Source organism: Scyliorhinus torazame, chromosome 17 (assembly GCF_047496885.1).
Source record: "Scyliorhinus torazame isolate Kashiwa2021f chromosome 17, sScyTor2.1, whole genome shotgun sequence".
NCBI classification, from domain to species: domain Eukaryota; kingdom Metazoa; phylum Chordata; class Chondrichthyes; order Carcharhiniformes; family Scyliorhinidae; genus Scyliorhinus; species Scyliorhinus torazame.
Window position 1 is genome coordinate 154,949,584 of NC_092723.1, and position 14,845 is coordinate 154,964,428.

Genomic DNA, 14,845 nt, shown 5'->3' on the forward strand with positions numbered 1-14,845 from the left:
GAGAGAATATCGGCAGCCCCAAAATCCATTGCCTTGCGCCCACCCGTGCCATTCTCCGAGGTGTGAGCCGCGATTGACGCCCCGCCGACCTTTCTTCCTTCGGAGAATTCGGCGGGCGGCGGGGGTGGTATTCACGGCGGCCAACGGCAATTCTCCGACCCGGTGGGGGGTCGGAGAATCTCGCCCCTGATTCTCAACCCTGCTGTCCTTAACTGGTGTGGGCGTGGAGCTTCAGTTATCCGTTATTATGCAAGTTCATTCTTGTATCTGACTCGTTTTCTGCTATTTGTCTTGCTGTTGCAATTTCTTCTTGTTGTCAAGCATTTAATCTACAACAGGGAAGATGCTGTGCTCTCTCCAGTTTTAGCTTTTGTGTTGTACGTCAAGTCATGCTCAATGATCGATCATCACAATTATTATTTACGTGCCTGCCATCAAATCTGCCTTGCCATTTCAGACTGTGATTGGCAGGACAGACACCAAAGAACAAAGAACAAAGAAAAGTACAGCACAGGAACAGGCTCTACCTGCTGCCTGTCTAAACTAAACTCTTCTGCACTTCCGGAGTCCGTATCCCTCTATTCCCATCCTTGTCATGTATTTGTCAAGATGTCCCTTAAACGTCACTATCGTCCCTGCTTCCACCACCTCTTCCCGGCAGCGAGTTCCAGGCACCCACTACTCTCTGTGTAAAAAAACTTGCCTCGTACATCTCGTCTAAACCTTGCCCCTCGCACCTTAAACCTATGCCCCCTAGTAGTAATGGAAATCTCTGCCACTGTTCCCCTGTTTCCCAAAACTCCCATTTCAGCCACATAAAAGAAGTTGGATTTCTCCAGTGCTTCTCACAACCTGATGAAGTATTTTGAGATCTGTCACTGCTGTAATGTGAAAAACGTGACAACCAATTTCTGCACAGCAAGCTCCCCAATGAGATAATGAAATTCTATTTTTTTTATGATGTTGGTTGAAGGATAAATATTGTTGAGGACATCAGACTCCAGCCTGCTATTTTGAGATTTTTTTATTGGCTGAGAGGGCAGACAGGGACCTCAACTTAGCACCTCATCTGAAAGACAGCACCTCCAACAGTGCAGTACTCCCCCAGTACTTTGTTCCAGCATCACCCTGGATTATGCATTCATAAAATGGAGATGTCCTCGACATCTTTGTCAATCTCCACGTATTGGTGCCCCCCCCACCCCCCACCCCCCACCCCACCACCACCACCACCACTACAGTATAAATCTGAACCCATTTCCAGTTCTCTCTAGGTTTGACAAAGAGTCATCCAGACTCAAACGTTAGCTCACTTCTCTCCACAGATGCTGTCAGACCTGCTGAGATTGTCCAGTATTTTCTGTTTTTGCTATGCATTCAAGTGTCTGGAGTGGGACTTTGTAATAAGTCCATGGAGGCAGATGTCCCTTCACCAGAATTCCTTTTATTTACAAAACGAATAGCAGAGCAACCAGGTGCATTCAGCTTGCTGTCTACACTGGGAGTGCAGAGAATCTGTCACTCTCTGTTCTTTACAGAGAAAGGGGTTCCTTGATTGGGCCAATAATCAGGGAACTCGTATTCTAACTGGCCAATCTCAAAGGCCTTGTCTAAGTCATTACAGACTTGAATCCATAACCTTTGTGGAGATGAGTGCGACCCACTGAGTCATGATTAGGACTTGTATTCCCTAATGTTGCACCTTGCACACACTTCGACAATATGTAGAAATATATTTCACAAGTAATTATATATTTAACATATATTACTATTTAGTAACCAAGGTAAATATCATAGACTATCATAGAAACTTATGGATTAGAAAAATCATACAGCAATCAAAAGCACACACCATCGCCTCTGCTTTCTGTCATGCTATTTTATCAATATATGCACAGAAAGGTTGACGTTCACACACCTGCCATGTGATTATGAATATTAAGATCACCTGATGTTTGCCTCATTGTATTTTTGATTCATAAGTGAAAAATTAGCCACATCTAGATTCCCAATTCACCACATGTGGCTAACATTTTGGACAGCGCTATAATAGTTTAATGACAGCAGTATTAAAGAAAGTGTCCTTACTATAGTATATAATTATTTATTACTGTGTTCTGATAAAAGTATAATATTTTCAGGACATGGAATGTTCGTGATTATTATCCAGTTTCACAGTGTAGTTTATGTGCTGTATTTCTGTGCGTTGGTTTTTCTAAGGTTATTACCGTGAGGGCTTCCTGGCAACACAACTTGCAACAGACAGAGCCATTATCAAGTATCACGCCAGCAAAGCAGCAGCAAAACTGCTTCCATTGTTTCCAATAGAAATGCTACGGTTCCCCTTCCCCCCCTACATTGATGACATCTTTATTTTGGCTATCCAAACACAGCTTTCACTGCTGGTCATGCTGAGCTTCACCTACACGGCACTGAATGTCACCAAAGCAATTGTATTGGAAAAGGAAACCAAGCAAAAGGTAAAATGTGATGTGACTGTGTGGATGTGCTTTCCATTGTGTGCGTATGCGTTCACTGTGTGCCTACACTCCTTAGTGTGTGCACCCGTGTGGGACTGTACTTAGGTGCATGCAGATCTGTTTGAGTGTGTACACACATATGCAAAACCATGTCTTTGTGCATTTATTTGCGTATACACAGTCACGTAAACAGCATTTTCTCAAAGTGGTCCGTGAGCTAAGATTTTGTGTATGGTGTAAAAATTAAATTTATTAGTGGTTCAATTTGAGAAAAATAACCTAGCAGGACTGATGTGCCATTATTTAACGCAAGACGAGTAGTGAACGAAACTGAGGCTTTAATAAGCTAAACAGAAAGCCTCCTGGCCACTGATCCCGAACTGGGGCAGGGCCGGAGGTCAGCCACCTTTATACCGAGCCTGAAGGGAGGCGGAGCCATCAGGCAGTGGTTTACCACAATACGTGTAGTACAGTAGTAACAGTTTACCACAATACATATAATACACTAACAAGTGGTTTACCACATTCACCCCCTGTTAAAAAAAAGAGTCTAGTGGGGGTGAAGTGGACTTAAAGGTCGAGTCTGTCGGGGGCCTTGACCTTACGCCGTGACCGCCTCAGTCCCGGCTGTAGTGAGGGCACTGGTGTCGAGACCTGCGCGTCCGGGAGCATGTTGTCTTCTTCTTCACCCAGTAGTTGAGTCGGTGGGGGGGTGGGGGGGTGGGGGGCGGTGAGAGGCAGGGGTGGACCTGCGGGTGCCAAACCTTGAAGTAGCCGGTGTAGGGTCGGGGGTGGTGGTGATGGTCGCTGGGGAACCTGCAGGTGCCAAATCCCAGAGGGAAACTGTGTCCTGCCGCCCGTCATGATGTGCCACGTAGGCATATTGTGGGTTGGCATGGAGGAGCAGGACCTTCTCAACGAGGGGATCCGATTTATGACTCCTCGCATGCTTCCAGAGGAGGACGGGCCCTGGGACTGTCAGCCAGGACGGGAGCGAGACCCCGGAGGTGGACTTCCTAGGGAACGCAAACATACATTCGTGAGGGGTCTCATTAGTGGCAGTGCACAGGAGCGACCGGATGGAGTGGAGCGCATCGGAAAGACCTCCTGCCAGCGGGAGACTTCTAGACTGTAGGGCCAGAAGGACGACCTTCCAGACTGTCGCATTCTCCCTCTCCACCTGTCTGTTGGCCCGGGGGTTGTAGCTGGTCGTCCTGCTTGAGGCGATGCCCATGCTAAGCAGGAACTGACGCAACTCATCGCCCATGAAGGAGGAACCCCGATCGCTATGGATGTAGGTGGGGAAACCAAACAAGGTGAAGAGACTGTGCAGGGCCTTGATGACGGTGGCAGAGGGCATGGGATGGCAAAGGGGATCGTGAGTACTCGTCAACAACGTTGAGGAAGTACACGTTATGGTCAGTAGAGGGGAGGGGCCCTTTGAAGTCGATGCTGAGGCGCTCAAAGGGGTGGGAGGCCTTTATCAGGTGCATTCTGTCTGGCCGATAGAAGTGTGGTTTGCACTCCACGCAGACCTGGCATTCCCTGGTCACGGTCCTGACCTCCTCGATGGATTAAGGCAGGTTTTGAGCCTTGATAAAATGAAAAATCGGGTGACCCCCGGGTGACAGAGTTCATTGTGGAGGGCCCGAAGTTGGTCTACTTGTGCGTTGGCATCTGGGGGCTCATTGAGCTTCCCAGATCGGTACAAGATATCGTGGTTGTAGGTGGAGAGTTCGATCCTCCACCTCAGAATCTTGTTGTTCTTGATTTTGCCCCGCTGTGTATTATTAAGCATGAAGGCAACCAACCGTTGGTCAGTGAGGAGAGTGAATCACCTGCCGGCCAGGTAATGCCTCCAATGTCGCACAGCTTCTACAATGGCTTGGGCTTCCTTTTCGAAGGGGGAGTGTTGAATTTCGGAGGCATGGAGGGTACGGGAGAAGAAAGCCACGGGCCTGCCATCCTGGTTGAGGGTAACGGCCAGGGCAAAGACCGACTCATCGCTCTCCATCTGGAACGAAATGGACATGTCCACAGCATGCATCGTGGTTTTGGCAGTATCTGCCTTGATGCGGCAGAAGGCCAGGCGGGCTTCAGCCGCCAGGGAAAATATGGTGGATTTAATGAGTGGACGGGCCTTGTCCGCATAATTGGGGACCCACTGGGCATAATAGGAGAAGAACCCCAGGCATCTCTTCAGGGCCTTGGGGGAGTAGGGGAGGAGAAGTTCCAGGAGGGGGCGAATGCGGTCGGGGTCGGGCCCTAGGACTCCATTTTCCACAACGTAGCCAAGGATGGCTAGGCGGGTTGTGCGGAAAACGCATTTCTCCTTATTGTATGTGACCTTAAGGAGCTTCGTGGTATGGAGGAAATGCCGGAGGTTTGCGTCATGGTCCTGTTGGTCATGGCCGCAGATGGTGACATTATCTAGGTACGGTGTTGCTCTGTTTCTCTGGTAATAAGTATGGCAGTCAATATGGTCACCTTCCTTAATCCTAATTACGTTTGCTTTAGAGTCGCCAGGTATCTTTCGTTACCGCCACAAGGTTCAAACCCGAATACTGATCAAAGAGCCAATACACCAGTTAGTTAGTTCAAAGTCAATACTATTTATTTACACACACAGTAATATCTACTCGTGCACAAAGTACTACAAACTAAACTATCTCTAATGCTAACGCCTATACTTCGCTTCGGATACCCACTCAGTCAAAGGAACAATGGCCGTTGTTCGGATCTGAGGTTGCTGGGTTCGAAGTGATACAGGAGAACAGCAAAGGTCGTCCGCCTGGTAGCGAGCGTTGACCTTGGACTTACTTGCTTCTGGTGTAGCTGGTGAAAGGGTCTTTCCGCTTTGAGAGCCAATTCCAAGAGAGCGATTCTCTCTTGGGGCCTTCTTCTTATACCCGAAGGGGGCTTCGCGCGCTTTTGGGCGGGCCTTGAACTTGACCCCAATTAATTGGGCCGTATCTTGGTCGCTCATATTGATCTTGACCAATAAAGGGGTGGGTACCCTGATGACTGGGCGGGTCCTATGTGGCCGTTGGCCTTGCTTTGTTTACGCTTTCGGTTTGGGGAACTGGCGCCACGATGTCTGGAGCTAGATCGGTTGCTTGAGTGTCTTTCCTTTGTTCCCGGAGATAGGCCATCAATATGTTAATTGCCCTACAGTTTCAGTCCTGTCTGGGAGCTGCTTCTTCAATATGCATACAGGCTCTGTGCCTGCTTGCTTTCTTAACATTGTCCATAGTTCCCTACAGTCTTTGCGATCGTCCATTTTGTATTCTGGAAGTGGCCATCCCAGGTGGCTACAACGGGAACGTGGCCCGCAGCCCGTACTGGTCAACCATTCGGTCCATTTCTCGCTGGAAGACGGAGACCCCATTGGTGACGCCGAAGGGAACCCTGAGGAAGCAGTAGAGGCGGCCATCTGCCTCGAAGGCAGTGTATTGGTGGTCCTCCTGGCGGATAGGGAGCTGGTGGTACGCAGACTTCAAGTCAACTGTGGAGAAGACTCGATACGGCGCAATCTGATTGACCATGTCAGATATGCGGGGGCGGGGGTAAGCATCGAAATGCGTGTACCGGTTGATCGTCTGACTGTAGTCGATGACCATCCGGTGCTTCTCCCCAGTCTTGACGACCACCACTTGGGCTCTCCAGGGGCTGGTACTAGCCTCAATGATCCCCTCTCGTAGGAGTCGCTGGACCTCCAACCTGATAAAGGCCCCGTCCCGGGCACTGTATCGTCTGCTCCTAGTGGCAACAGGCTTACAATCCGGGGTGAGGTGAGCAATGAACGAGGGTGGGGCGACCTTAAGGGTCGCGAGGCTACAGATGGTGAGGGGGGGGCAAGGGTCCACCGAACTTTAAAGTAAGGCTTTGGAGGTGGCACTGAAAGTCGAGCCCCAGTAATAGGGCAGCGCAGAGATGGGGGAAGACGTAGAGCTTAAAGTTAGTGTACTCTACACGAGGGGCGTCATTCTCCGACCCCCCGCCGGGTCGGAGAATGGCCGTTGGCCGCCGTGAATCCCGCCCCTGCCCCCGCCGAAGTCTCCGGTACCGGAGATTGGGCGGGAGCGGGAATCGACCGCGCCGGTTGGCGGGACCCCACATTCAATTCTCCGGCCCGGATGGGCCGAAGTCCCGCCCAGAAATTGCCTGTCCCGCCGGCGTAAATCAAACCTGGTATTTACCGGCGGGACCAGACGGCGTGGGCGGCCTCCGGGGTCCTGGGGGGGGGGGGGCCGTGGGGCGATCTGACCCCGGGGGGTGCCCCCACGGTGGCCTGGCCCGCGATCGGGGCCCACCGATCATGGGCGGGCCTGTGCCGTGGGGGCACTCTTTCCCTTCCGCCTCCGCTACGGCCTCCACCATGGCGGAGGCGGAAGAGACTCTCCCCACTGCGCATGCGCGGGAAACTTTCAGCGGTCGCTGACGCTCCCGCGCATGCGCCGGGAAACTGTCAGCGGCCGCTGACGCTCCCGCGCATGCGCCGCATTTCCGCGCCAGCTGGCGGGGCAACAAACGCCATTTCCGCCAGCTGGCGGGGCGGAAATCCCTCCGGTGTCGGCGTAGCCCCTCAATGTTGGGGCGAGGCCGCCAAAGATGCGGAGCATTCCGCACCTTTGGTCCGGCGCGATGCCCGTCTGATTGGCGCCGTTTTTGGCTCCAGTCGGCGGACATCGCGCCGTTGGGGGAGAATTTTGCCCCTTGTACCGAAAGGGTCGCGACACAGTACCCCTGGATTTCTCCGGAATGTGATCCGGAAGCCAAGGAGATTTTCTGGGTCGCGGGTAAAATCGGGAGGGAGCAGCGCCATACCGTATCTGTGTGGATAAAGCTGTCTGTGCTACCGGAGTCGAAGAGGCAGGCCGTCTCGTGCCCGTTGATCCGGACATCATCGTGGATTTTGTGAGATGTTGCGGTCGAGACTGGTCGAGTGTGATGGAGGCGAGCTTCGGAAGGTGGTGGGTGGGCCGGTCGGAGATAGAGGTGGCCAGCATACGACCGGGTGAGCAGGGGTCCCGGGAGGCAGCGGAGTGGTTCCAAGATGGCGGCCCCCATGGGTCGCACGTGACGGGTGGAATCAAAGATGGAGACCCCCACGGGTCGCAAATGGAGAGTGACAGCGAAGATGGCGGCACCCACGGGTTGCACATGGCGGGTAGCTCGGCAGATGGGAGCGGTCCCGTCAGACAACAGGCAGCGCTGCTGGGCCTAGGAACTTTAGGGACGGGCCTGGCAGACTTTGGCGAAGTGGCCCTTCCTCCCCTACCCATTGCAAGTCGCGTTCCGTGCAGGGCAGTGTTGTATGGGGTGCTTACTCTGGCCGCAAAAGTGGCATTTCGGGCTTCCGGGATTGGCGGGCTGCTGCAGGGCACAGGCTTGCGCTGCACTCGAGTCAGGTGATGGCGGCGCCCACGACATCCACAAGGTCGCCGCGTGGTCGGAGGTGTAGGCCTCCATGTTCTGCAAAGCCACTTCCAGCGAGTTTGTGAGCTGCACTGTCTCTGGGAGGCCGAGTGTACCCCCTTCTAGAAATGCTGGTGGATATAATTGGATTTAATGCCCACGACATAGGCAGCTCCGTGTGTTGGACAGCCGATATCGCCTGGCAAGCACAGTTCCGGCCGAGTACCCGCAAGGCACGCAGGAATTCGGCTTGTGATTCTCCGGGGCATTGTCGCCTCATGGCAAGGAGGTGCCTGGCGTACACCTCGTTTACTGCCTTTACGTACTGTCCATTCAGCAGCATTATCGCCTCCGTATCCGAGGGGCATCTCTGATAAGAAGGAAAACGTGCGGGCTCACCTGTGCGTTGAGTATTTGAAGCCTTTGGAGGTTGGTGAACTCGTCGGTGGAAGATCCGAGGTAAGCTTCGAAGCAGCTTAGCCAGTGCTCGAATGTCGCAATGGCGTCGGCTGCTTGTGGGTCCAGCTCCAGGCGATCAGGCTTGAGTGATGAATTCATCTTAAAAGTTTAGCTTAATAAATTGATGCACCATAAATTAACACAAGACAAGTAGTGAACAAAACTAATAAACTAAACAGAAAGCCTCCTGGCCACTGATCCTGAACTGGGGCAGGGCCGGAGGTCAGCCACCTTTATACCGAGCCCGAGGCGAGGCGGAGCCATCAGGCAGTGATTTACCACAATACATGTAGAACAGTAACAGTTTACCACAATACATATAATACACTAACAGTGGTTTACCACCAAGACAAGCTTTAGTCTTAAGGTAAAAAGGTTTCCTTATTACAAAAATTACTGCTGAAAGTTACGAATGCCTGCTCCCCCTGGACAAGAACCTCCTGTGTAATGGTTTCTCAGAGTTCTTCCTGGGTTTCTGTACACAAAATGGCTGTTTGCAGCCAGACGATATATATTTACAAAAACATAAAATAGCTGATGTCATGTGATCTGGAGAAAATGCCAAATCACCTTCCAAATAAGGCAAGTGGTAATGCCATTTAGAAATCAGAAGCCCTTTTATCAGTTGCAGTTCCAAAAGAGGCCAATGTTTTCATACCTTCAGGGAAAGCCATTGTCTGTTTGAGGACATATTGAAGTCTTTTCATGCCAGGGTATGGCTGCCTGCAATCCACTTAAAAGCTTTCTGGAAGCTTGACCACATTCCAGTTGGAAAAGTCAGGTAATTGTTGGCAACCATTTTGAAGGCTTCCTGTGTTCATTTAAAAAGGAAGATTTGATTTTTCTCAAAATGTATAATATCTCGACTACATGTTTCTGACGTGTGTATGTGTGTCTGCATGTGTAAGTTTATTGGTCTGATGGCCTATCACCTTGTTTTTTTCCAGGAATACATGAAGATGATGGGACTCAACAACTGGCTGCATTGGCTAGCCTGGTTCTTCAAGTTCTTAATTTTTCTCATAATTTCAGTTAGTCTCATGACTGTACTGTTTTGTGTGAAGGTATGACTTTGTTTCAAGTACTATAATTAGCATTTGTCTGTTTTCATCCATTCTCCATCTGACGTTGCAGCTTCCAGTTGTGGCAGTGAGTAGCACTCGCACCTTTTGAGTCATAAAGCCATGGATTCTAGTCCCAATGTAGAGACGAGCACAAAATATAAGCTGACACTCTACTTGTGGGACTGAAGTGCTGCATAGAGGTGTGAGGTATTAAACTGAGGGCCTGTAGGGTGAATGTCCTATATCAACAAAGAACAGAAGAGTTAACCCCAGAGTCTGGGACAATATTTATGCTTCAGTCACCCCTAAAATTGATTATCTGTCACATTGCTGTTTGTGGGAGCTTGCTGGGCATAAATTGGCTGCCATGATTCCTGCATTAAACAATGACCATACTTCCAAAGTAATTCATTGGCCATAATTCCCTTTGGGACATTTTGAGATTGTGAAAGGTGTACCTATCTTGATGATGCAGAGGAATATGCCAAATCCCAGCACACTTTGCATATCCACAGGCCTGTGGGATTGTGCAGGCTATGGGTGCGGAACAGCAGCAGAAGCCTGAAGCATAAAAGGTGTCGCCTGGGTCATTTAATAAGATCCTGGTGTAACCACTCAAAGTTTATATTCACTCCAGTTAAAAAGGCTGTGGGTGGTCTGATTGAGGAGTTTAAAATGGTACTGGAATTTAACTGGATAGGTCAAAATAATTTCCTCTGGTAGGAGATTCCAGAGCAAGGGGACACAATCTTAGAAGCTGGCCTGTTCAGGAGCGAAATCAAGACGCCCTTGATTCATATGCAAAGAGTACTGGACATCTAGGGCTCTTTGCTCTAAAACGTTGTGGAGCTTTTAGTCTTGAGCGCTTGATAGGACTGATGGCATTGGAGTGGTGGGGTGAGGAGGATTGTCAGTAATGGGGTTGGCGTGTTTGGGGATAGGAGTCAGTGATTTGGTTGGCTTGTCACTAATGGGGTGGGAGTGATGGGTGTTTAATAGCAGAGGGGTTGGAGTATCAGGAGGTGGATCTGCCAGTAATGGTTGAAGTCTTGGGGTGTTACTTAGTGATGAATTTGGAGATACGGGGAGTTTCTCAGTGATGGGGTTGGAGGGGTATGGGGCTCTGGGTCTGTCAGTAATGGGATTGGAGTGAAGGAGGTGACAATCTGATGCATTTATTGGTTCCAGTGACTGTGTGGACTGTGACTGCTTGTTCTTACAAATTGTCTTGCTCAGCAGATGTCTGAACATGGAGCAGTGCTGAACAACAGTGACCCCACCCTCATATTTGTGTTTCTCCTGATGTATGCGATGTCCACAATTTCATTCAGCTTCATGATCAGCGTCTTCTTCTCCCAAGGTACATGTCCCTGGGCCTGTCCCAGATACAGTAATGGTACTATTTATTGGATTGTATTTTGTTTTACCTGTTTTTGAAAAATAAAATATACTGCACAGAGCTTGTAACATTGCGGTGATTTATTTCTCATTTAGAGCCTACTTTTTAAGTGTGGTAATAAGAAGCAGAGTGCTATCGTGTGCTATCTACGAAAAATTTTAGTGCAAAAACAGCAGTTCCTCCTCAGTGTTAAAGAAAATAGGTGCAGTGAGATCTGATAGATCCCTGACATCTGTGTTAAGGAGTGTTCTCTGGCTGTTTGGTATTATGAGGGTACACAGATTGCTAGAACTGCATCAGATACCATCCTATTAAAGAGATAAGATCCTTGCATAGCAAACCTGCTGTGTAAAATCACTTCTCTTGATCTCATCTCTGGTTCTTTGACCATTGGGGAGAGACAACTGATTTATCTGTTTTGATTCTTGTTTTATTTTAACCTCTCAAGTGAATTTTGCATCCAACAACAGCTTGGGTGTGCCACAGAGAAGCTGATGTTCCTTCATCCTCCATTTCCTCTCTCCTCTACCTCCATACCGATTGCTCTAGGTAACCTTAGGTGAATAGCATCAGATATCAATCTTATTTGACTTCTCTGTCACCTCCTTTCCATTCCCAGAAGCTCATTGAGGTTTTTTTCTACAAACCACTTGGAACACAGCCCAGTGTGGGCTTTTTCACTGCTGGGCAAAACAGGGAAGCAAATCTGTATGTAAACAGTCATATAGAGTTTGGATACTTAACAAATACACCAGCCAAACCATAATTTATGTAAAACAATTCAGAGACATAGATATCAGGAGAGGAATCCCCACAATTTCCGTACATGTGAAGTGAAAGGAGAATAGCGATAAACGTCAAGGGGGCATTGATAGGCTGGTGGAATGGCTGGTCTCGTGACTGGTGAACTTTAATGCAGAAAAGCGTGAAGTGATACATTTTGGTAGGAAGAACGAGTAGAAGCAATATTTAAAAAATGGATGCCATTCTAAAAGCAGGTGCAAGAACAGAGACCTGGGAGCATCAGTGAAAAAAATTGTTGAAGGTGGCAGGGCAGGTTGAGAAAGCAGTTAATAAGGTATACAAGATCTTGGATTTTATAAATAGAGGCATAGAGAACAAAAGCAAGGAAGATATAGTAAATCTTAATAAAGCATTGGTTAAATCTCAACTGGAATATTGCATCCATTTTGGCACATTTTAGGAAGGATGTGAAGGATTTAAAGAGAGTACAGAAAAGATTTTGAAGACATCTATCAAATCTCCTCTCAACCTTCTCATCTCTGAGTAGAACAGTCCCCGTTCTCCAATCATCTACGTAACTGAGGTACTTCATCCCTGGAACAGTTGAGAATGGTTCCAGGGATGAAGAATTCCCATCTAGAAGGATAAGAGACACACGGGAACACCACCTGGAAGTTCCCCTCCAAATCAGTCACCATCTTGACTTGACTTGGAAATATATTGCCGTTCCTTCATTGTCGCTGGGTCAAATCCTGGAACTCAATCCATATTAGCCCTGCGGGTGTACCTGCAACACATGGACTGCAGCAGTTTAAGAAAGCAACTCACCAGCACTATCTCAAGAGCAATTAAGGATGGACAATAAATACTGGCCGAGCCAGCGATGACCATATCCCATAAAGGAATTTTTTTAAATGTAGATAGATTGGAAAAGTTGGGTTGTTCTCCTTATAGATAAGAAACAGGAGATTTGATAGACATCTTCAAAATCACGAGGTTTCTGGGCAGAGCAGATAGGGAGAAACTGCCCTCCGTGGCAGAAGGGTCAAGAATGTGTAACTCGCTACCACAGGGAGTGGTTGAAGTGAATAGTATCTTTACGGGGGCGGTAGACAACCAGTTGAAGGCATGGCATGGTGGCGCAGTGGTTAGCACTGCTACCTCACACCTCTGAGGACCCGGGGTCGATTCCGGCCCCGGGTCACTGTCCGTGTGCAATTTTGCACATTCTCCCCGTGTTTGCAACCCAAAGATGTGCAGGGGAGGTGGATTGGCCGCGCTAAATTGCCCCTTAATTGGAAAACAAAGAATTGGGTACTTCAAATTTATTTTTAAAAAGACAACCCATTGTAGGAGAAGGGCATGGAAGGTTATGAATATAGATTTAGATGAGTAAAGACGGGAGGCGGCTCAAGTGGAGCATGAACAGAGCATTGGCCTGTTCCAGTACCATATGTCCTGTGTAATCCTACAAGAGCCAGATGACATTGATTTTAAGTGATTGGCAAAAGAACTGATGACGACATAAGGGAAAATGTTTTTAGGCACCAAATGATTAGGATCTGGGATACATTGCCTGAGAGTGTAGTGGAGGCAGATCCACTTGTGGCTTTCAAAGGGGAATTAGATAAGCATCTAAAACAAAAAGATTTGAAGGTCAATGTGGAAAGGTTGGGGGCCGTAGGACTAGGTGAGTGGCTCCAGGAATGCTGTCAACTGATCTTATTACCAGTTCAGTAACCAGAGAATTCTGGTGCCTGCGATATCCCAGTCCATGTTGGACGAACCTATTTTCAGGCACTTGGGTGGGGTTTTTCAGAGTGGGATCAATGCCCTTGAGGGGGAGGAAAGTGCGTATGAAAAGAATTAGGGGTGTGTACTGAATGAGGTGGTTGTAGGTACAGTGTCCTTCAATAGCATTAGTGCAGATAGTAGGTCTGGTAAATGTATCTGCCCATTACATGGTGAGGTGTGTGTCTGATTTTTATCTGATTTATTCTCTTTCCAGCCAATATAGCTGCTGCGGTTAGTGGGTTCCTGTACTTTTTTTCATACATCCCCTACTTCTTCATCGCGCCACGTTATCCCTCGATGACAGCCACCCAGAAAGTGGCATCATGTTTGATCTCAAACGTCGGAATGGCACTGGGATGCCAGATAATTGGCATGTTTGAAGGGAAAGGTAAGAGCAACGAGATTCTGTGTCAGCACTTGCTGTTTTATGAATTTGTTGGTGATTCATCAAATGTCAGTTCAGGTTTGTGTAAGCTCTCTCATTTCCGAAACCCAGTCCTGGATAAGCTGATCTAGGCTGACACTTCATCACAGTGCTAAAGGTGTTAACTAGAGGCTCTGATGCCCCCTCAGGTGGATGTGAAAGATCCCACATACTATTTTGAAGAAGAGCAGGGGAGTTCTCTCTGGTGCCCTAGTCAATATTTTTCCATTAATTATCTTCAAAAACAGATTCATTAGTTAGTAATCTCTTTGCTGTTTGTGGGATTTTGCTGTGCACAAATTGGCTGCTGTGTTTCTTGCATTACACCAGTGACTGCACTTAGAAGTACTTCATTGATTGTAAAATGCTTTGGGGTGTGTTTAGGTCGTAAAAGGTCCTGCATAAATGCAAGTCCTTTCTTTATCTTTTGACTTTCTAAACGAGTTCTAGTCCCAAAAAGCCAGGTCAGTTTCTACAATCATTACGTGAATGGTCATCTACCTCTGACGGCTTTTCTTACACTGCCCTTGTCCTCCAGATGCTTAGCTCTCTATCCTCTCATTTTTGGAATTGGCCGCAGTTTTGCAGCTGCGCCTGTCATTAACGTGCCCTTGAGAGTGCTTATCCGAGATTGGATAAGTTTTTCTGACCATTGAATCATATTGAGCACTTATGGCACTGAGACCTCTTGACACTGAGCACTGATAAAAAGATGGGCCTTTGCAGTTTTCTCTGGAGATAATCTGTTATAAGCAGAAATTAGTAACCTGAATTGTTACTGATAGTAATGCCGTATATGACTGTACCGCCAGCTTTCAATTCAAACTTTCCCTAATTGTTTCAAGGGCATAATATAATGCTTGTTACCAGTTGACAGCATGATGTATCATACTGTGATGAAATTGCTGGAATTACTGTACTAAAGTGAAAAAGTAACAATGGATTATGAGTTCCTGGCAAAGGCACTTAGCAACAGTCTAGCAATTAACTGCAGCCATGGTTATTAAATACATCAAAAGCTCCTGATTTAATTGATTCATAAACCTGATTGTTATGTGTGTTT

At 48.1% G+C, this 14,845-nt stretch overlaps 1 protein-coding gene across 4 annotated transcripts in view; it reads left to right on the forward strand.

Annotated features, from left to right (window-relative positions):
* Positions 1-14,845, forward strand: part of abca3b (ATP-binding cassette, sub-family A (ABC1), member 3b) — a 238,092-nt gene that overhangs the window by 54,663 nt on the left and 168,584 nt on the right. For all 4 annotated transcript variants that reach the window (XM_072481322.1, XM_072481324.1, XM_072481325.1 and 1 more), the window contains exons 6-9: positions 2,221-2,480; positions 9,305-9,421; positions 10,661-10,781; positions 13,573-13,746. In XM_072481322.1, the coding sequence (XP_072337423.1) occupies positions 2,221-2,480; positions 9,305-9,421; positions 10,661-10,781; positions 13,573-13,746 (672 nt within the window). The remainder of the gene's footprint in view (positions 1-2,220; positions 2,481-9,304; positions 9,422-10,660; positions 10,782-13,572; positions 13,747-14,845) is intronic.